Consider the following 26,274-nt stretch of genomic DNA (forward strand, 5'->3'; position numbering starts at 1 on the left):
GAGAAGGAATAGGCAAGAATGGGAAAATACCCACACTGAATAAATGAGTTTGGACCAACCAACCCAGCTTTTAAATACAGATGCATCTCCTGCTCCTTATTTCTTGATTTTGGTCTGATAAATCATTTCAACTTTATTTCGTTATTCTTCATGAGAAAAGAAAACCTGATGTGACAATGGTGCTTTACAAGTGAGCACTGCATGCAGAATCTCACTCCGCAGTTTTATTCTATACACTCAAATTTAAATGTATAATACCACAAGATGAATTGCTAAAAATATTTGTTTTGATAACTAATAACAAAGTAATAAATAATAGTGGAATCCTATCAAATCTAATTTTTATATGAAAATATTGTATACCATACAGAAACATAGTGATAGAAATCATTCGAGGAAAAACACAAATCAAGATTGCTTTTAAAATTTAAGTCTAATGACTAATTAACATATAATACAATATCTATCACAGTTATTTACTTTTTTAAATTATCCAAAGATAAATGGAAGCTATAATCTGTTTTATGTGTAAAGAGATGCCAAAGGAACATCTGAAATCACTTTAGATCATTAAATGGAACATTAAACTTCAATGAAATTTATCTTTAATTTCAGAATGCACATTAATTTGAAATTTTCATTTCTAGTTAGAAATTCTCTCCTTTAACTTCCTATAGGTTGGTTGCGCCAACTTTATTCTCTTGCTCACACACTTTTCACTTACTCCTTTCTAGTGTCAAGGTTCAGACTTATTGTCCATTCAGAAAAAGAAGTCCCCAGTCTGCAGAAACAGTGAACTACCAGATTCTGAGTGAATATCATATTTGGCTCACTAATATTTTAACTAATGTTCTAAATGGAAATAATTTTCATAATTATTAAGGTAGCAAGCTAGTAAGGGCCTACATATTTATAATAAAAGCTCAGTAAAGATGTTTGTAAAACATTTTAAATAGAAACAGAAATTCTCATCAATATTTATCCATGAAATCTGAGTTACCTTAGATCTCTAGTATGACAATCATGTTCATATTCTAACTGGACCACAAAATCCTATAGCTAAAAGTAGAAGTCCCAGTGCAAGAGTATTCAGTTTAATCATCTTAGTTTTTCTTTTCTTTTTGGTTTAGTTTCTTTTGTAATTTCCTACGATGTTTCAACACTGAATTTAAACAGTAACATCCAATATCATTGTGTTTGGAAACAGTATGGTTCTAGTTTCTCCTGCCCTTATATACTTGGGGATGTGGCTATGCACTGGAGTGGACCAACCAGGGGGCACATCATTGAAGAAACCTAACTTTATCTATCTTAGTAGCTATTAATTGCCAATAGTTCTTCAGATAGGAGTGAAAATTTTTGGTAGCAAACCTTACATGCTGTGATTTGGTGAAACTTTACTATGTGTAGATCTTATGTATCTTATTACAACTAATTGAATTCATATGTGTAATTGCCCTGTTGTGTTTGTTAGACATCTTTTTCTTGTACTTTACTACCTTTGTGTTTAGAATCTCTCAATCACATTTTTTTGATTGCTGAGCCTTGGAAAGAAAAGGCATGACATAAATATTTCCTTTAGTACTGGGCAGATCACTGTCTCTGTATTAATCATGATCTATAATTAATAGAATCTTTTAAAAAGAAGGTTGAAAACTGTATTAAGCTATAGATATAGCAAGACATCATTAGACATTGGTTTCAGACTCTGTCCATTTAGCAGCAAAATATCAATAGGTTTTCCTTTAAGGTTTATGATATAACTAGGCACAGGTTTTTAATTTATAATGACATGTGACTCTACTTCTCACTCTATATTATATAATAGGCTACATTAAAGGTTATTAGCCGTAGATTTTCTAGTAAGGAATAAAAATACTATGGGATTCTGTAAAATATATGGCAGTGATGTCATAGTTTTTCACATTAATGTACATGATTTTTTGATACATGAGAAAAATGTCTTCTATGAAAGAAATATTATTATCCCACAATCTATACCAGTATACCTCTTGGTAGTTTGTGGTAAAATTCTTGAGGAGTCCAACTCATTGACAAAAACCTATGAACAAGGGTTTAGGCCTGTTCATAAACAAGCATAAAACTTTGACCTGAAACCACTTATGAAGGGAAGGTCTCACTGTTACAAAATCGTAAAGCACTAACCATTTATTATTGCACATTGAAAGTGTGATCCAGAGGTCAGGATCCCTTCTATCTGCATTCCTAATGAGGATGTTCTAGAAAGTCTTTCTCAGCTATGTTTGCTGAGACCTCAGAGTAAGGAAAAGGAGGGCCTCGGAGAAACATTTCCAAATATCTCTTACTACTTCTTTGCTCCTAGCCCTTGGTTCCCATTCTCGAGTTTATAAAGTGCCATGGTTCTTTAGTATCTCAGGGCAGGGATCTGATTCACTGTCTATATGTCAGTTAATATGATCACTAGCAATTACAGATTTTTGATAGTAATATACAATGGAGATATTGACATGTTCTAAAATCTAGCCTCTTAATTATCTTTCACATTGAGTTTTTGGTCTTGTACTCATGTCAGCTTGGTTCAAGCAAACAGCCACTATTGGCCTTGGCAGTATAGTTCTCTTCAGCTCAAATTAGCTACTAAAATGTTAGCTTTTGAGAAATTCTTGCCTAGGAAACGAAGATGAAACAGAAGAAAGGTCCTGAACTCATGAAACAAAACTATATAATGGATCCCAACAGGGAATGTCCACACAAGATTGATTCAGAAATCTCAAACACATAAAATCTTGTGTCTTGCCCAGCTGTTAGCTTGGAAATGCTGTAACTGGAAACCATGAAACTGTAATCATGTGCATAAAACTGAACACTGATCAACCACAATTGCCTTTTTTGGAATGCTAGAGATTGCATAATTGAAAATTAAGTAAATAATAATTCCTAGCCTGAACATTGGCCCATCTGGACAATCTGAGAAATTGTAAAAAGTAACTTATTCCTAGCCATGAAAGTATTTCTTCAAAATGGAGGCCTCTGTAACCCATTGGCAAATGATGTAGTTATTATCCTTGTTACTATCATAAGTACTAATCATAGTCATATAATAAGTAAAATATTTTTAGTTCCTATGTTTTTCAAAAGAGAGATTTCATTCCGTACCTTCCAGTTTATTCCTCCATACCATGTAGCCAGTATGCCACAGACAGCAGCATTTTTCTACTCACAAGTATAATAGTTATTATATGATAGTTTGCTATTATATAATGAGAACTAAAAGATGCTCATCTCGGTCATGTCAAAGTCATAATTAAAGCTTTCAACCTAATGAGATGGTCAAATATTTAATCACAGCATTGGATAGATGAAGAACATTAATAATAAGTTAGATATAAACTATATAAGTATGAATAATACATCTTATAATGTGAATCATTTTGTAGGATATAGCTTATCTCAAGATAAGCACTTTTGCGGAAATTTTATAGTAATAATAACAAGAAAATAACTTACAAGGTCTTTGTTTTTAGCAAATGGCACTGACCTTTGAGTCACTTGGAAAACAACTTTACTTACCTATTTTTAAATCAATATTTAAAATTATGAGTTGTATGTTAACAGCAGCCATATCACAGACTAGCATATGATATACTAGTGTACTTCACTTGTGATTTTTCCAACACACCAATGGGAGAAAGTAATATACCTCACTGATTACCAGTATTTTTTAATAATTCTCTCTCTCTCTCTCTCTCTCTCTCTCTCTCTCTCTCTCTCTCTCTCTCTCTCTTATACACACACACACACACACACACACATACACACACACACACACACACACACACACACACACACATACAATTTTTCAGTTTCCCCAGCATTCCCATAACATATTGCAGAACTTAAGCAACTTGTGAGAGTCAGTTATCTCTCTCCACTATGTGGGGTCACATTCACATCATCAGGCAGCATGTGTCCTTACTCACTGGGTCATCTCAAGAGTCCATAGTGAGTATTTTTAAGTCCTGGTTCAGAAGTATTGATTTCTGTTGGAAACTTAAAGCAAGACGTGCTGTAGCAGGTGATTTTGCCCTGTATGAGTCTCCTGAGTAAGAGTCCCCCATTTCTGACTTCACAATAATGCTTGCAGAAAGAACTGCCTCGGAAGTATTTTACTTCTTATGTACAAGACCAAAGTTTCAATTTCCTCTTTTTCTTTCAGTTTGTAGGTTCATCTTTCATTCTTGCCATACATACAAAATATAAATTACATTACCCTGGAGTTTGACACTGTTGTGTTTCATTCACTTGGCAGCTTAACTCCTATTCAATGTGTCATATATCCTCCTTGGGCAAACAAGTCCTGTAACATTTTGAATACCTATTAGTAATAGCAAACTCTACAGTTTATGTGCATATTTATTATAAGTTTTAGAGAGTAAATTCAAATTCTCTCTTCTATTTGAATAAATATACTGACAGAAGAACATTCTAGAATAAATTTCTAGACCTTTTTGTTGGGAAATGATAAAACGCATCTGTACTACATTTCATTTAATGATACTTTTTGTTTGACTAGTGAAACTGTGGTTTGCTTATCCAGGATTCATTCTTGTATACAGCAATATCTGCTCCAAAGTTAACAATCACAACAATTTTTATGTGGCTCTTCCCACACTAATTACAGACAGCAGCATTTTTCTACCCACAAGTATAATAATTATTATATGATAGTTTCTATAGTAGATAGAACTATCTATAGTTTCTATAATAGATAGTTTCCTATTTTATAGAAGGAAATTGGTCCAAGTGGATATGGTGATCAAGTGTATAAGGCATTGGAGTGGACATTTTCAAAGTCTTAAACATTTACATAATTTAAAGGCTAATAACACTTTTATTCATAAAACTGGACTTTTTTATTCATCTAATTGTGGATTTTTAACTAATTTTCTACAGTTAAAACTTGTAAATTTTAACCTTTGAAAGCATATATCAAACAAAAAATATATTTCTAAATTATTAAATCTGAGATACATGGAATACTTCCTTACCAATTATTTTCCATTTTGAATGTGAATAAAATATGAAATATTCCTGTCAAATAGTCAATTGGGCTTATAAAGAGTTTTCTAATTTAAGAGTTGATACTCGATCCTTTGATTAACAGAACATCTAACTGCAGTTAAATATTATTAGCAAATAAAAAAGGAAATTTAAAAGAGAACAAATGGAATAGGAAAGTCATATAAAATATGTTTTAATTTAATGTCTCTCAGGAACAGTTTTTAGATGTATAATATATCTTCTGTAAAAATGAATAAGTAGTAATGTAAAGAGGAGATACTTATGGCTGTGTTCTGTTGCCTGGAAAAAGATGCTTCTAAATTTATCAGCTGATAGGTGGAAATCCATGTTAAGCTTGGGATTGTTCAAAGAAGTACTAATGTTGTATAAATATTAACAAAGATTAAGCCTATCAGCAAACATATTCTGTTCTTGATATTTAATTTTATTACAGAAGATTTCAATAACATCTTTCTTTTTGTTTAATTCAGTTACATGGCATAAAAATATTCTTTAAAATATCAGTATGATTTTGAACTAAATCTAATATGACTGCCATATACTGGGAAGTCTTGTCTACAGTTCAGGCATTATTTGCAGAGATTTATCTGTTAGCCAATACTCCAGAAAGTTCACCCATTGAATCAGCTTTGTAGTTAACAGTTACTAGCCAAATGTATATATATATGGAAACTTCGAGGATGGGAGGCTTAGAACATGTACAACAAAGGCTAAAATTTATGTTGGTCTTTGATATTTTCTAAGATCTACTAAAAACATACTTCAAATTCAAAACTAATCAAAGAAGATAGAAAAGGACACTACATACTAATCAAAGGATAAATTCATTGAGATAGCATTTCATTTCTTAATATCTATGCTCCAAACACAATGGCATAAACATTTGTAAAAGAACACTATGACAGCATAAATCACATATTGACAGCCATACAATGATAATGGGAAACTTCAATACTCTAAGCAATGGACAGTTTAATTGAGACAAAAACTGAGCAGAGAAATGCTGGAATTAATAGAGATTATAAGGCAAATGGACCTAATGGTATATCTATATACCATTCAACCAAAACACAAAAGAATATGCTTTTATCTCTGAACCTCTTATAATGTTCTCCTTAAATGAACATAGACTTGGACAAAATACAAGTCTCAAAAGAAACAAGAAAACTGAAATAACTCCCTGTGTCCTATCAGTCCTTCATAGATTAAAGCCAGATAGCAACACCAGCATTACTATCACCACCAACAACAAAAATAATGGAAACTGAACTACTGTCTAATGAAAACTGAGTCAAGACAGAAATAAAGAAAAGAATCAAATAATTTTGAGACTTCAATGAAAATAAGTACTTAATGTAAGTGAAAGTTCAAAGCACAATTTATCTATAACAACAAAACAAAACAACAACAAATAACTGAAGAGTTCTCATATAAGCAACTTAATGGCAATCCGGGATGCTGTAGAAGAAAAGAAGTTATCACACCCAAGATGGATAGACTGCAAGAAATAATCAAATGGGGAGGATGGGTGTCTGAAATCAGTAAAGTGCAAAGAAAGACAATATAAAAAAATCAAAGAAACAAAGAGTTAGTTCTTTGAGGAAACCAACAAGATAATCAAACCTTTATTGGAACTAACTAAAGGGTGGAGAGAAAAAATATCCAAATTAACAAAATCAGAAACAAGGGATTCCAGATTTGAGGAAAATATTTTTTAAATGTATCTACTCCAAAAAGCGAAAATCTAAAAGGAATGGATAATTTTAATATGTATCACTTAGAAAAGTCAAATCAAAATCAGAATTAAGACAACTGTAGGAATTCAGAGGGATTCAAAGTAAAAAGGAAGAATTCAAAGTATCATTATTTATAGATGATTCCCTCTGCACAGACATCCCACTGCCAGGGTTTTACACTCCTGTTGTGATCATTCCAGTTTTATTTCTATGAGGACAAGGAGGAGGAGAAGACAGTATTACTGCTACAGAGCAGACAGAGATATGCCATCCTGCTCAAGGAGAATTTGGATTTGACATACCCCTAGAATCTTCTAGGGCCTAACCAGCTGCCATGGAACAGATGCACCGCCTAGTTGGAAACTTTAACTATAAGTTTGATCAGGTGATGCCATCCACAACTGACAGCCTTGGATCCCTTCATCAACAGATGAACTCTATTGTCAGAGTCCTGCTCCAAAACAGGAAAGCACTAGACCTAATAAATATGGAACATGGAAAGACTTGCATAGTGTTGAGAAAATGTTGCTTTTATGTAAATGTATAAAATGTTGAGATCACTGTTAAAACCTTCAACAAGTCCCTTTTTTTCTCTCTACCAATATAATAATTGCATGCTTAATTATGACTAATTAACCATTTCCACCCATACCCTTAAGATTCTTAATACACCCTATCCTTGGAATAATAACATAGAGCTGTCTCACTAAAGCTAGACTATACTCACAGTTAACTGTGTGCCCCTGCTCACTGCTTCTGCTCTTTCTGCCTAAGTGAGCTAAAAGGGAACCCAGGAAAAAGATACCCATATTGCATGAAAAAACTTGAAATCTTTGAAGAAAGAATTTTAAGAAGATATCAGAAGATGTAAAGATTCTCCATACTCAAGGATTGGTAGGATTTATATACTAAAATATGATCATCTTTACAAAAGTAATTTATAGATTCAGTGCAACCCACATCACAATTCTAAAACAAATCTTTACAGACCTTGAAAGGACAATTCTCATCTTCATATGGAAATGAAAAAAATTCCAAGGTAGTTAAAACAATCCTGAACAAGAAAAAAACCACAGTATGTCTCACCATTCCTGATTGCAGGTTGTACAACCGAGATACAGTAATAAAAATAACATGGCACTGGCATCAGAGCAAACATGTTGGTGAATAGACTCAAGCTGAAGAACCAAGCATAAATTCACACACCAGTGTACAAGTGATTTTTGATAAAGAAGCTGCAAATACACACTGGAAAAAATATAGCATCTTTAACCTGTGGTCAAACTGGTTGTGTGCATATAGATGAATACACATTGACCTTTGCTTATCACCCTATCTAAACCTCAAGTCTACTTAGACCAAAGCCATCAAGATAAAGCCAGAAACACTGAACTTGATAGAAGAGAAAGTGGTGATTAGCATTGAACTCTGTATCATAGTAGAAGATATCCTAAACAAAACATTGACAGCACAGGATAAAAGATCAACAATTAATAAATTTTGTGAAACAGGAAATCTTCACAAAAGATACTATCTATCAGATAAAATAGAAACCTATAGAATTTGAAACAAATTTTATAACTTCATTTCTAATGTAGGACTAATATCTGAAATACATAAAGAACTCAAGAAAATAGATAGCAAAAACAAAACAAAACAAAATAACAACAATTACCAATAAGCCAGTCAAAAAATGGGGTATATGCTCTCTGCTCCTCCCTGTTCCACAGACAGACATATCTTCTTGTGCAGTGGCAGCCTTGTCCTATAGACAAAATGGTGAAAGCTGGTGTGAATGGATTTGGCTGTATTAGGTGCCTGGTTACCAGGACTGCCTTCTGTTCAGCATCTGGCAAAGTAGAGTGTTGCCGTCAATGACCCTTTAATTGGCCTCAACTATATGATCTACATGTTCCAGTATGACTCCACCCATGGCAAATTAAAAGGCATAGTCATGGCTGAGAATGGGGAGCTTGTTATCAATGGGAAGATCATCACCATCTTCCATGTGCAAGATCCTACAAACATCAAATGGGGTGATGCTGGTGCTGAGTATGTTGTGGAGTCTACTGGTGCCTTCACCACCATGGAGAAGGCTGGTGCTCCCTTGAATGATGGGGCCAAAATGGTCATCATCTCTGCCCCTTCTTCTGATGCCCTATGTTTGTGATAGGTGTGAACCACAAGAAATATGACAACTCACTCAAAATTGTCAGCAATGCATCCTGCACCACCAACTGGTTAGCTCCTCTAGCCAAGGTCATCCATGACAACTTTGGAATCATGGAAAGGCTCATGACCACTATGCATGCCATCACTGCCACTCAGAAAACTGTGGATGGCCCCTCTGGGAAGCTGTAGCAAGATGGCAGTGGGGCTTCCCAGAACATTATCCCTCCATCCACTGCTACTGCCAAGGCTGTGGGCAAGGTCATCTCAGAGCTGAATGGGAAGCTCACTGGTATGGCATTCTGTATTTCTACCCCCAATATATTGTTGTGGATCTGACATGCTGCCTGGAGAAACCTACCAAGTATGATGACATCAAGAAGGTGGTGAAGCAGGCATCTGAGGTCCCACTAAAGGGCATCCTGGGCTACACTGAGGACCAAGTTGTCTCCTGAAACTTCAACAACTTCCACTCTTCCACCTTTAATGCTGGAGCAGGCATTGCTCTCAGTGACAACTTCATAAAGTTCATTTCCTGGTATGACAATGAATATGGCTACAGCAACAGGGTGGTGGACCTCATGGCCTACATGGCCTCCAAGAAGTAATAAGCCCTGAACCACCCACCACAGTAAGAGAGCAAAAGAGAGGCCCATGGTTGCTGAGGAGTACCTGTCCCAATTTGACCCCCAACACTGAGCATCTCCCTCACAATTTCCATCCCAGACCCCCATAATAACATGAGGGAGTACTCCCTACTCTCTTGAATACAATCAATAAAGTTTGCTGCACTCACAAAAAATGATGTCACAAATATAAACACAGAAATCTCAATAGAAGACTCTCAGACACCTGAAAGATACTTAAGAAATGCTCAACATCCTTAGTCATCAGGAAAAAGCAAAATAAAACCACTTTGAGATCCCATCTTATACCTTTCAGAATGGCTAAGGTCACTAACCTGATCAGGTCATGCTGGGGAGGATATGGAAGAAAGCAGACATTTATCCATTTCTGTAGGAAGTACATATTTATACAATCACCATGAAAATCTATATGGTGATTCTATGGAAATTTAGGATCAATCTAGCTCAAGGTCAAGCTATACAATTCTTAAACATATAGTCACAAGATGCTTCATCTTTTCCCCAAGGGCACTTGCTTAACAATGTTCATTGCTACTCTATTCATAATAGCCAGAAACTACTAGGAAGTACTGGGAACATCCTAGATGTCCATCAACAGAAGAGTGGACAAAGACAATGTGGTATATACATGAAATGGAATATTGCTTAGCTGTTAATGACATCACAAAGTTTGTAGGCAAATGAATATAACAAGAAAAAAATGTCCTGAGTGTGGTAACCCAGACAAAGAATGAGAAGTATGTTATATTTTCACTTATATGTAGATATTTGTCACTAAATAAGTGAAAATGAATCTAAAATACATACATGCATAGGTATGGACAAAGCACAGGGAGGGTACTTTGGCAGAAATCAACTAAGTTTTATGGGTAAATGGGGCATATGGGATAGAAGAATAAGTTGGGAAATGGGAATATGGATGATGGAGGAAACTCGTGGAGAGACATCTGGAATTGAAGGGCATTCGAGTGATGATGTGGAAACAGTGTAGTCAAACTGCCTAAAATATATGGAGTTGATCCTAATGAGGTCTCCTAATAATGGGGATATGAAGTCCCTAAAGGCCATCTTTTGTTACCAAACAAGACTTCTAGTCATGAGATTAGCTTTCACTCAATTAAGTTGTCATGAAAAAGAAAGTCCCAAGGAAATCCCCAAATAACCCATGTCATTGCTAAGGAAGTGAAAAGCTCTTGCCAAACAGACAACATGGCTCCATCTGCAGAAATAATGTCCACACTCTGCCTTACATTATAGCTTTCACTTTGGGTCTCTGAATATTATGACTGCTCTTGGGACTCTTCTTATTTTTTTTTGTTTGGTTACTTTGTCTAGCCTGGATGTGATGGTTTTTACTTTAATTATTATTAAACTAATTAATTATTTTTTAGTTTGTCATGTTTGGTTCTCACTTTCAAGCCTGTTTCTTTCTAATGGCAAACCAACTTGGAATGGATTCAAATGAGAGGGGAAATTGGGTGGTACTAGAAGGGATAGAAGGAAGGGAAACTTTATCAGGATATTTTTTATGGGACAATGATAAGTTTTAATAAAAGAAAAAAATAAAAATATATATTCTACTAAAAAATTAAAATATAATGAATAATTTATTTATAAAACTTAAAATATCATTGCTATTTCATGTTAGATTTGTGAGGAAGAAATGTTTTGTTTTGATTTTTGTTTGTTTTAATTTAGAAGACATGGTTTCATATACCCTATGCTGTCCTTGGACTAATGATGTAAATAAGAATGACTTGGAATTTCTGATTCTTCTTAGTCAAGCACCTCAGGGCTGGGATGTTCTATCGTTTTCAGTAAATACCTGAAGATCTACAGAAGCAAATTTTCATTCTTTTTAGTAAATCACTAGTTATGATGATTTCCTGTATTATATCTCAGAGTGAAAAATGCTGTGTTGATTTTTAAAATATTAAAGAGAAATCTTGTTAATTTATTTTTAATTGTTTTTCCAAATATTATAATATTTTAGGGGGGGGGTTCTTCCCTATATGTTCCCATTAAGCTCCCAAGTAATCAATACAGTGTCATCAGAATTTATTAACAAGAAACAAATGTACACTGGCAGTTTCTGAAACTATTATTACCAAGATAGGCTATTAATAACCAGATAATTGCTTGCCAACTGTGTCTTGCTGTATTTCATGTGTGTCTTCAATGCAAGCCTGCTTTGGCAACATGCTCAAGTTCCACCTTTTGGTTATCCTGCTTCGTGGTGACGTCCTTCTTCTATTCAATCTTTCCTTTGTTACAGTATTTTCATGGAGAATTTGTGACCATTCTAGCCTGTATAGCTCTCAAATAAATGAAACAAAGACGGCAACATTTATTTAATCAACAATTATGGAATAATAACTGAGAAGTTATTAGTCTATTGTACTTATCCAAACTAATCTGGTTACTTTCCAGCCAAAATCCATAATTTTGCATGTTAGTGTTGTTCTGACTTTCCCTGCTCCATGTGTGTTTGCATGGCATCTCCTAGTCCCTCTCCACATGGAAAATTCTGCTTTTCTTTCTCTTCTACCAAGTCACAAGCTCTAGTCTACTGTTAGCCAGAGTCTTTTGTATAGCCAGGGCTCTTTATAGCACACTGGTTAATATTATACCCATGTACAGGGGCCACAGAACTGATCATCTGAATACACAAGAGCAAACGATCAACCACAAAATTACCCCATTTTAATCCAGTAAAAGGCTCTTCTCTTATAAAAATAAGCCATATACAATAAGAGCATTACTAAAGTATTATGAGAACTATCATGTAAGAGTTACAATCACAATGTCCAGTCCATTTGTATTTGACAGATTATGAAAAAGTACATTATTATTTATTTTATCTTGGTGAGTATAGATTTCTGTACTTAACTCATTTTTTATTATAACTTGCATTTCCAAGAAAAAAGCATATTCTTAGACCTAAAAACATTTTCTTAAATTTTAAACAACTTAAAGTTAATATGAGACTGAGGGGTCAAATTTAGAAAATATTTTCCCATTGCTGTAAGTATTAAAATTAGGTGGCATAGTTAGCATATTCTACTATAGAATTCCTCCCAACAAATTGAAAGGACTTGATATGACTGGCTAATTCTAATCATAAACAACATATAATACATACTTTTGAAACAATTTTAAATAGATTTAATAGTCCATGCTATGTATGCAATAACTTAAAATTCTTCCACACAATGCCAATTTGTTTATTACTATATAAAACCTTCCTAGACTACTCTCACTAACTTAATCGCTTGCCTCAGAACTGTTTCTCTCTCTAAAATTTAAGAAACTGGTAATTTGTCACATTAGTGGCAGAATCTGGTTTGTTTTCAAATGTGAGCTTCAGTTGCTTGTAACCCACCGGTGATAGGTTTTGATGGAACACTCTTCCTTAAATGGGGAGAAACTCTATGACAAACACTGAAACACAGTTCAGAAATGGGGCTATTATGAGAGTGATCATGCCTAATACTTTTATGTAATATTTTCATCTACATCTGGCAGGAGGCTCTCATGCAGTGCATTTCTCTATTTGACTTCTCACCCTGGCTTAGATGGCCTCTGATGTGATGAAAACAATTATGAGACTGTGCGGTGTGGCTCTTCTGATTTCACAGGAAGAATTATTCATTTCACCAATGAGTTGTTTCCACCTCTCATATTCCCATGTGTAACACTTACCTTCAGGTTTCCTTCTGTGCCTAGTTCATTAAATGTTTCTGTTATGAAAGCATGTTGATTTTATGGACTCCAACTTATAAGCATAATAATAATATTAATAGTAATCACTATAATCTTTAACACAAGTAAATATGGGAGAGAAACTAAGTAGACAATTCCATCAAGAAAATATACAAATGGCATGACAGATGCCTTGAGATTCCCCACCATGTAATAAGGATACATGCTCTACTATGTTCATAGCAGCCCTATTTATAATTGCCAGATGCTGGAAAGAACCCAGGTATCCCTCAACAGAAGAGTGGATGCAAAAAATGTGGTATATCTACACAATGGAGTACTATTCAGCCATTAGAAACAATGAATTCATGAAATTCTTAGGCAAATGGATGGAGCTAGAGAACATCATACTAAGTGAGGTAACCCAGACTCAAAAGATCAGTCATGGTATGCACTCACTAATAAGTGGATATTAACCTAGAAAACTGGAATACCCAAAACATAATCCACACATCAAATGAGGTACAAGAAGAAAGGAGGAGTGGCCCCTGGTTCTGGAAAGACTCAGTGAAACAGTATTCGGCAAAACCAGAACGGGGAAGTGGGAAGGGGTGGGTGGGAGGACAGGGGAAGAGAAGGGTGGTTACGGGACTTTCGGGCAGTGGGGGGGCTAGAAAAGGGGAAATCATTTGAAATGTAAATAAATTATATCGAATAAAACAAAAGAGACTTGATAACATTAATAGAAAGTCAAAACTGGAACCATAAAGGAGAACCAGAGAGATGGCTCTTGAATATAGAGGCAAACCAGGGAAAGTGAGTTCAGTCTCTGCTATCCATGCAAGGTGGGAAGGGGATACCTCACTCCACAAGGTTGCCTTCTGCCTTCCACAGAAGCTCCATGGTACATGCAGACACTGACCTATCGTATACACAAGATAATAACAAACATAGATACAATAATAAAATGTATGTATTATTTCTTGCATTTGGATGACTATTGCCAAATAAAAAGATAAATAAAAATGGAATGATTAGTCAAAGTTATAGATCCACTTGAATCTATGGATACTTTCTTACAATATATTACATAGTATTTAGAATGAATCATTGCATACACTTTTTCAGAAATTATAAAATAAATTATCATATCAATAACCAATCCCATTTTGGGAGTACTTACAAAATAATTGTAATCACCAACTCAAAATATATTTATATGCAAATGTATATTTGAGTGTAGCCAAGTGTACTTGATAGTTTAATGTATCAACTTGACACAGAGTAATTGGAAAGGAAGGAGTTTCAGTTTCCATGAGACCCAGCTAAAAGGCATTTTCTGAACTAGTGATCAATGCAGGAGTGCCCAGCCCATGGTGGGTGGTGTTACTCCTGGTCTGGTAGTCCTACATTCTATAAGAAAGCAAGCTTATCAAGCCATAGGTAGCAAGCTAGTAAGCAACATCCTTTCCTGGCCTCTGCATTAACTCCTGTCCTATGCTGTTGGAGTCCCTATCCTAACTTTCTTTGGTGATGTACAGCAATGTGGAAGTGTAAGGTCAATAACCTCTCTCTCCCCTATTTGCTTTTTGGTTGTTGGGGTTTTGTCACAGCAATAGGAAAACCTTAACTAAGATACCAAGGTAAACAAATTAATAAGTATGTGAAAATGAGAAGATGTACCATTATTTGTCCTTATAATAAGCAACATTGATAAACCTGAAGGTTATTATGTTTAGAGAAATAAGACAGTCACAAAGAAAAATCTCCACATGATTCCACTTTATGAGGAAGCTACAAAAGTCAAGATCATAGAAATATAGTGTGGAATAATGGTCTCTGTGGACTGTGGGAGGAAAATGAGTTATTACCAGTGGTCTGTTATGGAAGATAAATAAGTTCTAGGAATGTGCTGTAAAATAGTGTGTCTATTGTTAACAAGACTTTATTGTGCACTTAAAAATTTAGGAAGATTGATCTCGCACTACATTTTTTTTCACCACAGTGGAAACGATAAAAAAGAATGTACCATAGATGTTAGCAGTCATCAGCCTTCTTTCTTTAGTAATCCATGTGACTTTAAGAAAGGCATCCAAAATTAATAAAGTAGGACAGGAAGAAGTTGTGGATTTGCTAGGGCTGAAGTTTATAGAATTTCAGTTGATTTCTCCTTAAGTAAGGAAATGCCCAATGACTTAAAAAAATCTGTAAAGATCTCTTTGAAAGTATGTAATGCCCATGCAACTGAGATACCCATTACAGTATACCTCAGTATTCTCATTATCTGGGAAGCACCTCCTGTAAGGAAGTCTCTCTCTCTCTCTCTCTCTCTCTCTCTCTCTCTCTCTCTCTCTCTCTCTCTGTCTCTCTCTCTCTCTCTCTCTCTGTACACACACAGAGAAACAGACTAATTGGCTCATGAATGTAAACATGACAGAATGTTTTATATATACAGGAGTTAGAAAACAAAGTTTCAGACCATGAGCATTCTGCAACACCTTATAAAGAGCTTTAATGGGATCAGAGAAATCAGTAGCTCAGGCCAATGGTAGTCAATAAAATATTAGCTACTAAAGTCAGGAAAGAGAATAACTGAATCACAATTCAGCCTATGCTGACAGGTAACTATCAGCAGAGATGATCACAAAATGGATATTATTCAGTTGCCCAGAGGCATATATTTGATCTGATTTAAATTTTGAAAAACTGTCCAGGGAATGATAGATCATGAAATCTGCACGTGAGCCCAGTATTCCAGTAGTAAATTACTACATTTGCATTTTTTCTTTTCCTAACAGAATACAAAATGATTTTATACTTCCTTTGAAAGAGTATACATTCTAGTTGAGGTAGTTTATTTGATAGGTGGATTAAATTTCATGCCCATAGTGTGAAAAAAATAATAATTCGAGTAAAAAAACTGTACCTACAGGCAACTGGGGAAGGTGCATAAGGGGAAAGTCCTGTTAAACTATCCAAACACATCATCAAGTGAGTTCTTGTTCAATTTAACACAGAAAATCAATTGTGTTTAGTGTTGCTAAGGTTTAAGCTAGATGGATAATCATATTTAACCAGCACACAAAACAAACAAAAAGGATAGAATAAATTAGAATATTATGGGTATCTTAAATGTCCTGGTTTAGAATGATAAAGGTTTCTTGTTGGCAACAATATCTATCTCCCTCTTTCACCTCAGTAACATAATGTGGGGAGATGACATGTGCCTGGCTAAATAATTTCTTCCATCCACCTTCACACAATGTTTACTGTAGTTATTATAACATATTTTCTATCTATATGTGTGTAGTATTTCCAGAAAGATTCCTCAAAAGCAGAGATAACCTTAAACCTATTTTGTGATGTTCAGTGTAGAATCTAGACTATTAAAGTACATTTTGGTAGTTATAGCCCTTGCAGTATTCACAAACCCTGATATGTCCTTAGAGATGAAAGCCAGGATCCTGGGTGTGGTATAAGATTTAGCTTCAGGGCAACCATTCCAGCAGTATGTTTGCATTCCTTCACGCACAGATGTCTTTAACCCTTGACATAATTTAGATTGATATACAGAGGAATATATTGAACCAAAAAAATGTTCAGAGAATATATATGCACAAAGTTTATGGATATAATTTGCATGTAATTTTGTCAGTTCCAGCACTTAACACCACTGAAATAATGCAGAGCATCCTTTGAAGCAAAATGACTTAATACAGTATTCAAAATAATTTGAATGTCATACTACTAAAAAGTCACATCTAGAAAGCATAAATTAAGCAGTTTCAGAAAAACAGGAAGGCCTTTGAATAAGTATTTCATACTTAAAATTAAAAAATATATATTTATAACATTTAAGTGTAAGATTATCTGAACATTCTTTGTTTATCTAGTAACACTTTCTGTAAAACGAAGGTCATATTAATATAAATTATATCATTTTTATTCTATATTTTATGAAATCATTTTCTTACTATATATGATCAGCATTGTCATGTTGTATTTGGCTTCTTGTAAAGGTAGAAAATAATATATATTTATGTATACATATATATATATATGTAGTCATTTTTGTAGTACTGAATATAACAAGAATCTGCCATTTATATTTATGCTATAGTTTAACTATATTGAATTAATTCTTGATAGTAGAATGTCAAACTAGAATTTTAATCTGAATAATACAATATAACTTTACTTCAAAGTTTAGACTATGTGAGAATAAAGTATATATTAATAATTATTATCAATAGCAAAATAGCCATTGATAATATAAATAAGATGCAGACAAGACTGTGTGGGGTTGATTGTTTCTAAAATAAAATGAAACAGAGTAAGAGCTGTGGTCTCTAAGTGATCGCTGATAGTGATTTTTCTAGCTTTAGCCTCTACAATGGCCACATAGTGAGTGTTCAGTCCTCAATTATGCCACACCTGTCTTCCAATTTATCATCTGCCCATGTATTTCCTGAAGATGTACCTGTATTTCTATGTCAGCCTCCTTTCTGTTTACTCAATTTAGCAGGACTAGATAACTTGAAAACCAAAAACACTGAATAGCTCTTTCAAGAATTTGGCAAGAAATTGGAATAAGGATGCAGACAGATCCATTCAGCTCAGTGAATGCAACGACATCCTTTTCCATCCAATAAGATGTTGGTAAGCAGATATGACAGCAAGTTTTCTAAAGGAATAGTGACTTGAAATAAATAATACCCTCCAGTTTTGTGTGTATTGTTATTGCAAAAAGTTGAACCTAGTGTTTCCTGGGAAATCTCAGACTTCCTTAGTACTATATGCAACTTAACATATAACAATAGGTAAATGCCTATTGTCTTAGGCAATGTTGAGGATACCTATATTCTTTGAAATATGCATAAGAGGAAGAGAAGAAAGGCAAGTAAGGAAACTAAGAAAGATATTGAGTATAAGACTCAACAAAAGACACCCGTAGTTTGTTCTAAATACAGCATTTAACGTGTTTTTTACCTAAGAATTTATGAAAGAGGATCTAACCTTATAGTTCTGTATGTCTTAAAGCTTAGCAGTAAACCAGGCTGACCTTGTACTGTAAAGGACAAACCTTGTCTCACTTTGGGAGAAGTCGTGTTTGGGATGGGCAAAAACAACTTGAAAGTTGCAGGCCCATTCTAATGCAGCTTGGGTGCTCCTGGAGGGCCTGTTCTGGCTCTGTGTACCTATTGAAGGAGACCAAGCCAGGGGTGTGAGACCTGGTCTTTTCTGTTGGCTGGAAATTCTGAGAGGCCTGTTCCATTGCTCCAGCAAGGGAGTTTGATAAAACGACACAGCCCATGGTTTTCAAGCTTTATTATAGAAGAATAGAGTGAGAGAGGGGAAGTAGGGAGATGATAGCCATGTGGAAAGAGGGGAAAAGAATGGGGAAAGAGAAAGGTAAGAAAAGAGAGTGAGAAAGAAGAGAAGAGAAGAGAAGAGAAGAGAAGAGAAGAGAAGAGAAGAGAAGAGAAGAGAAGAGAAGAGAGCAAGAGAGAAGGGCAAAAAGGGGGACAAGAAAGAGCACAAGAGGGAGGAGGGGCCAAGAAGACCCTTTCATAGTGGGCCAGGCTACCTGGCTGTTGCCAGGTAACTGTGGGGGTGAAGTTCAGCCAGAATACCAGGGCCTTGACTTAGGCATTGCCCTAAGTGACTGATGGTCACAGGGTTATGTGGTACAGATAGTCAAATTGAGGGTGCAAGCTGATGGACTATTTTGTGCTAATATGGCTTTCCAGACTGCACTATCTCTGTCTCTGTAGCTGTCTCTGTCTCTCTGTCTCTCTGTCTCTCTGTCTCTCTGTCTCTCTGTCTCTCTGTCTCTCTGTCTCTCTGTCTCTCTCTTTCTCTCTCTCTCTCTCTCTCTTTGTGTGTATGTGTGTGAGTGTGTGTGTGTGTGTGTCCTGCTGTGCTCTAAACAGGTTTTTCTTGCTATTCTAAAATCTTTATGGTTGAGAGAACTGACTTTCTGCTCCAGACAGTTCTTTCTACTAGTAAACATTCTGAAAGCTCTCTGTAAAGCTCATGGGTATTCTGAAAAAAGTCAGAATCCCTGTTAGAAAAATTCTTGAAGAGCTGCTTTTGCTTCCCAAAGATCTTCAGGTAGCTCTGCTCTTGCTACTGAACGTTCTAAAGAACTGCTTTCTCTTTCTCCTAGCTCATCCACAGATCAAAAGCAGATTTTTATTTACATATCAATCCAGTTATTTATTCCAGGTTCCCTTTTGATTATCCTATAAATTATCACACTTACACACACACACACACACACACACACACACATACACATACACACACAATCTTGATTCTTAGGAGACAAAAAGCACCCTTTCTTTTTTTTTTCTTTTTTTTTTATTCAATATAATTTATTTACATTTCAAATGATTTCCCCTTTTCTAGCCCCCCCACTCCCCAAAAGTCCCGCAAGCCCCCTTCTCTTCCCCTGTCCTCCCACCCACCCCTTCCCACTTCCCTGTTCTGGTTTTGCTGAATACTGTTTCACTGAGTCTTTCCAGAACCAGGGGCCACTCCTCCTTTCTTCTTGTACCTCATTTGATGTGTGGATTATGTTTTGGGTATTCCAAAAATTCAGAAATCTGCCTGCCTCAGTTAATCATAAACAATAAGGTAGTGAGTGGGTGGGACCAATTCTTGAAATTACCATTTCTACCATACCTGGGCCTAACCTTGCTCTGTCCCAGGCTGACCCTGAACTTGGGATTCTGTCTGCCTTTGTAAGTTGTATGCATTTAAAAACAAAACAAAACAACTACAACAAAACCAACTTAGGCTTAGCTGAGTGGGATCTCCTGAGATCACTTCTCCCTGCTTAGTATTTTTTCTGACAAGTTGGCTCACAGCACAGCTGCTCTTGTTCCCTTGGAACCCTGAAATCTCTTGTACAATTCCTATGGCATCCTTATATTTTTGCATAGTTAAGAAATTGTATATTTTCAAGATCATGTTTTTAGAGTTCTTTTCCACAGCCCTAAGGGCTGTCCTGAAGGTCCCAGCATTTACCATCTTGCTGAGACATTAACCAAACCTTCAACTCCTGGACTCATGTTGTCTATAATTATCATGGAGTCATTAACATTAACAGGGAGGACATTCCTTGGCAGAATGTGAAAATATGTAAGCTATTAAACAAACCGGTTGGCTTTATACCACAGCAGCCATTCACAGTTGTGGAGGCCCACACCTGCTGGCCCTAACCCAAGAGCAAGAACCATGTCATTCTGTCCCTACCAAGACTGTGCCAGACTTGGCTTTGAACACATAGAGATCTACCGCCTTCTACCTCCCAAAATGCTGGGATTAAAATACGTGATACTATACACAGCTCCATAGCCTACCTTTATAATGAGCCCCATAGCTCAGTGCTATGTTTTTAGTCACATGTTGAAAAAGGAGAGGTAAGTTACAGAGATCATAGAACCTAGGAAGAATCTCCCATTGATATATATACACATAATATCCAGCTACCTTCTAATTACATATTCTCATACCCATAAAAGAGTGTTCCTCTCACCCTTGGTCAGAGAAGCATCTTTTTGCAACACTGGTTTAAGAAAAGTAGAAAGCCAGGGCCCTGGAAAACTGCTTGGAAATAATCTCATCTACATATGACACAATGGTGTACCCATGACTCTCAATGGCTATGGCTGCCTGAACAAGTCATGCAAAGGACCCAAACAGTCAATATTCCAGTAAGGATAGGGTAAGGACTCAAAATAATTCAGCCCTAGTTGAGAAGCTACAGGCTTTCAAGAATTGCTGAAGGGAAAGAGAGTCAGTGGGATTTTAGGGCTATGGCACCAAGTAGAGTGCTATTTTCTGATGGTCAGCTGAAGACTTATGTGTCTGTAGGTAGCACTAAATCCTTCAGGATAAATGTGTATGTGTGTGTGTGTGTGTGTGTGTGTGTGTGTGTGTGTGTGTGTGTATGTAAACAGTAAACAAGGACATGAATTTGAATAGCAAATGTGGGGGTTTGTAGTGGTTGTAGAGAAGAATTGAGGGGTACTTAAGATTAAGATGCCTTAATATGTATGAAATTATCAAAAATAAAAATAAATAAAATACAAAACATTCAAAAAGGATAAAGGTCAACAATTTGAAATAAGGTTCCATCTCAATTTCACATAATTCCCTATTGCAAAATCATTTCATCAGAGAAAGGGATGCTATCAGAGATATGTTCTATAAATTAGCAATGTATATTCCTAAATTAATAGGCACATTTAAATACTAAAGGAATATGTAGTTTAAGAAACATAATTCATATTTTCAAGTAACTAAATATTACTCCATCCCAACAACTTTTATTAAGTCTAAACACACATACATTCATACAGGGATGGATACACACTCACGCATACACATCATACACTCATGTACATTATCACACTTTTTATGTGTGAAAGTCTTAATTTTTTATTCTTGAACTCCAAACATGCACAATTTCATCCATGCAAATTTGAGCTTAAATGACTGTGTTTGCTGAAATAATTATTAAATGTTAATTTCCTGGAGAGACAATTTACATTTGAAATCTAAGAGATATTTATAAAAATGTTATGATGATATATTCTCTCATTAATTCATTACTAAATAATCTTACTACACCAATATAAATGATTTGCATAATTACAGCTGCTCTGTTGGGTACCTACCAACTAGTAGAATAGAAATACAATCTTTTAGTAACTCTCTCCTACTTTATATCCAATATTTATTTAGTTCCACAGATACCACAGAGGCTGACATAATCCATGCAAGATTCACACACTGGACAGCATCCCAGTTTCACGGACTCACATTGATGTCTTCCAAATCTAGGTTATTTAGAACAATGTTGTTCCTCTTCCATATGATAGGGGGCCTCAGCGTTCCCACAATGGCACAGCTCAGAACCGCACTTTGTCCCACAGTGGCTGCAGTAATGCTTACTCTCTGATCTTCAGGCAGACTCAACTGGATCACCTCTGCAATGATCAAAGTATCAGTATATTATTGGTGAGTAGGTCACTTTCCAACATTAATTAGTTTGAAGGTTTTGAATAGCAGTGATTTCGGCTTTTAATTTGAATAACAGAGAAAAAATGAAATGAAGAAAAGAGAAAATTGTTTGGAATTAAAGGTCAAAATGACATTTCAATTTAGTTGATTGACAAGCATCCTCATGAGGAAATGAACTATTAAACATGAAATGAGTATCAGAAGGAGAGTTAAAATAAACCTGGCAGATTGCACCTGAAAAAGAGATAAATTATTTAACTACCAATTCAACACATACTGTGTCATCAGCATTGAAATAAAAAAAAATGATGCTGTTTGTTGTTTATTGTCTGATGGAGTTATACTAGATGAGAGGTGGAATAATTATTGGCCAGCCTCAGAGAACAGTTGCAGAGCTGAGTGGGTAGATCACTAAGCAGGGACAAATAAATTGACTCTTAAAAAGTAGATTTATTTGGGGGATTGTAAGGGTAGAAAAAAAGAATACAGTGCATTCATTTTCTGGTCTTTGAATTTTATACGTAAACATTTCTTTTATCTAATACTCATATGTCTGTCAATGACTATGCAGAGTCATGAGCACATTTTTGGAAAGATGACTGGCTTTTCTCTTTTCTGTCAATCCTCACCAGATGATAATTAACAGCTGACAGTTTCTCCCATTTCTGCACCCATGTGGATCTGCCCTGTAGTTTCCGCTTAATGTTCAGACTTTAATTCTGACTGTAGTATTGTTGAATATTACAGTTTAACTTATATAGCCTGAGCCAGGTTAAAAATATCAATTGTCAGTTTGGTTTTAGACACTTCTTATGGGAACTGAGTGACCCCCAATATGTCTTCTAATTTGAACTGGTGTAGTAACTATAATTTCTCCCCATACACTTGTCTCTGTTCTCACCAGTTAAGGTTCACAGTTTTTCTTATTTCTGTTCTTTTAACTTTATCTGTCTTGAAGAGTAATACAAGTGACTTTTATATCATTTAACCATCCAACAAATGGATGTTCGGAGTGTGGTACCATCATCAGTCTCAATACTGTTAATGGCATGATTTTACATTGGAAGAATAGAGCTGACATGACACCTACACCATCCCTATACCCATAGGAAGTGCTCACGTTAAATAATTTGTGTGACATTTAGCACAGTCCCACACATGATTAACTAGGGAAGTCAGAAATAGACAAACTCCTTTTTGATTGCAACATATCTTGTCTCCAAGGCAAGAAGAATTGTTATTTAGGTTCTTACTATTTTCTATTATTCAAGAAGTGGGCAGAGCAGTCTTTAAACTGAAAGCTCTTATTACAGAGATTCAATTCAATTCAATATTGTCTTTTAAAATTATATCAGAAACCTTGAAAAATAGATAACAATTACCTTGCTGAGTCATTTTTTATAGGTACTTTAATTTTTCTCAATAAGATTTACTCATATTTGTACTTTTCTGATGTTTCCTGAACAATATGAACATGAGAATATTTTCTTTTTTTCTCCTCCACAGGAGCTTTATTTATTTATTTATTTATTTATTTATTTATTTATTTATTTATTGATGAATATAATCTTCATTACATTTCAAATGGTAAAACCTTTCCTGGTTTCCTCCCTCCTCCAAAATTCCCAACCCCTCCTCCTACCCCCTGCCAATCTATCTGTCATTCTTTAATATAGTTCCTGCCAAATGTGTACACATGTATATTTTTGCCCTCACATATGTATATGTATATACATATATACATTCTCTCTCTCTCTCTCTCTCTCTCTCTCTCTCTCTCTCTCTCTCTCTCTCCACACACACACACACACACACAAACGCACCAACATGCATGCACCCAAATGCTGATATTACACATATATATAAATAGGCACAACTAATGGTCATTATCCTGATGATGAATAGGAATAGGTTGAAATTTTCAAATAATTGTGTTCTTAGCTAAAAAATAAAATCAGAATATTATAAACATAAAACTATATAACTATATATAGTATATAGCTATGAATATAATAACTATTAATAATTATCTCTATATTTCTGATTTACATCATCTATACTCTTTAAATAACATTAGGGATAATAAAAACTCTAATCTTTTTTGTTTGTTTTTGTTTTGTTTTTTTACTAGAATATATTATTTTTCTCAACATATTTTATTCTTTTTTGTTTTTTTATTGACTATCATCTTCATTTACATTGCCAATGGTAAAACCTTTCCCTATTCCCCCTCCCCAAAGACCCCCAACCCATCCTCCCACCCCTGCCTCAATATATATGCCCCTCCACCAGACTCAATCCTACCTCCCCCCTCGGTTTCCCTTTGTTGGGGCCTCTATTGAGCCTTTACCTGGCCAAGGACCACTCCTCCCACTGATGCCCAGCAAGGCATTCCTCTGCCACATTTTTGGTTGGAACCATATGTACCTCTTGGTTGATGATTTAGTACCTGGGAGTCCTGGGCATCTGGATGGCCAGTATCATTGTTCTTCCCATGGAGCTGTAAACCCCTTCAGTTCCTTCTGACCACCTTCCACCTCCTCCATTGGGGACCCCACCTCCTCCATTGGGGATCCAATACTTGGTTATTACCTTCTGCCTCTGTATTTGTAAGGCTCTGGCAGGGCCCCTCCAGAGACAACCATGACATGTTCCTTTTGGTATAAGCTTCTTGTTGTAGTGTTGGGGTTTGGTGACTGTTTATAGGATTAATCCCCAGGTAGGGAAGTTTCTGGGTAGCCTTTATTTCAGTCTCTGCTCAATACTTTGTCTCCCTTATTGCTCCTGTGAGTATTTTGTCCCCTTTCTCAGAGGAACCAAAGCACCCTCACTTATGTCCTCCTTCTTCTTGAGTTTCTTGATCTGGGTGAATTGTAACTTGTTTATTTTGAGCTTTTGGGCTAACATTCGCTTATTAGTGAGTCTATACCATGTGTGATCTTTTGTGATTGGGTTGCCTCGCTCAGGGTGAAACTTCCTCTTTCCATCCAATTGTCTAAGAATTTCATGAATTCATTATTTTTAATAGCTGAATAGTTCTCCATTGTGTATATATACCACAGTTTCTGTATCCATTCATCTGTTGAGGGACATCTGGGTTCTTTCCATCTGGCTATTATAAATAAGGCAGCTATGAACATAGTGGAGCATGTGTCCTTATTAAATATAGGAGCATCTTCTAGGTATATGCCCAGGAGTGGTAAAGCTGGGTCCGCAGGTAGTACTATGTCTAATTTTCTGAGGAATTGCCAAACTGATTTCCAGAGTGGTTTTACCATTTTGCAATCCCACCAACAATGGAGATGTGTTCCTTTTCCCCCCACAACCTCTCCAGCATCTGCTGTCCCCTGAGTTTTTCATCTTAGCCATTCTGACTTATATAAGGTGGAATCTCAGTGTTGTTTTGATTTACATTTCCCTCATAACTAAGAATGCTGAACATTTCTTTAGGTGCTTTAGAGCCATTTGACTTTCCTTAGTTGAGAATTCCCTGTTTAGTTCTGTACCTCATTTTTTAATAGGAAAACTCTAATCTTAGTAGCAGAATATCAATATAAGCTATGCTGACACCTAAAATATAATTGTTATAAACTTACTATATAAAGACATCTTCAAAATCTTTCTCCTAGAATTGTTATGTCATTTAAAGTAGTTGTGCTTTTTATAGTGATGTATTACATTGTAAACTATATAACATGATCAACAACACAAATATTGACAATGGGTTGACTTTCTAAATTGTTTTATTTAAAGAGAACCCATAATTAGAATAAAGAATTACTACACAGACATTATTGATATGTACAGAAAACATTTTCTCTAAAATTATATTTTAATTTATTTTAAAATACTTATTATAATTATTAACTATTAAAATTTTGGAAAAGTATTTAGAATTGTGTATATTCCTAGCTGTATTACAG

The 26,274-nt window shown here is 35.3% G+C and overlaps 1 protein-coding gene, 1 non-coding gene and 1 pseudogene across 4 annotated transcripts in view; 1 reads left to right on the forward strand and 2 right to left on the reverse strand.

The window, feature by feature from the left end:
- Nucleotides 1-26,274, reverse strand: part of Fstl5 (follistatin like 5) — a 585,582-nt gene that overhangs the window by 213,410 nt on the left and 345,898 nt on the right. For all 3 annotated transcript variants that reach the window (XM_052180341.1, XM_052180340.1, XM_052180339.1), the window contains exon 6: nt 22,151-22,317. In XM_052180341.1, the coding sequence (XP_052036301.1) occupies nt 22,151-22,317 (167 nt within the window). The remainder of the gene's footprint in view (nt 1-22,150; nt 22,318-26,274) is intronic.
- LOC127683250 (glyceraldehyde-3-phosphate dehydrogenase-like) lies at nt 8,577-9,577 on the forward strand (annotated as a pseudogene).
- LOC127683857 (U7 small nuclear RNA) lies at nt 19,355-19,413 on the reverse strand. The gene has a single exon (XR_007977646.1). It is a non-coding gene; the product is annotated as a U7 small nuclear RNA (small nuclear RNA).

Source organism: Apodemus sylvaticus, chromosome 4, assembly GCF_947179515.1.
Source record: "Apodemus sylvaticus chromosome 4, mApoSyl1.1, whole genome shotgun sequence".
Classification (NCBI taxonomy): domain Eukaryota; kingdom Metazoa; phylum Chordata; class Mammalia; order Rodentia; family Muridae; genus Apodemus; species Apodemus sylvaticus.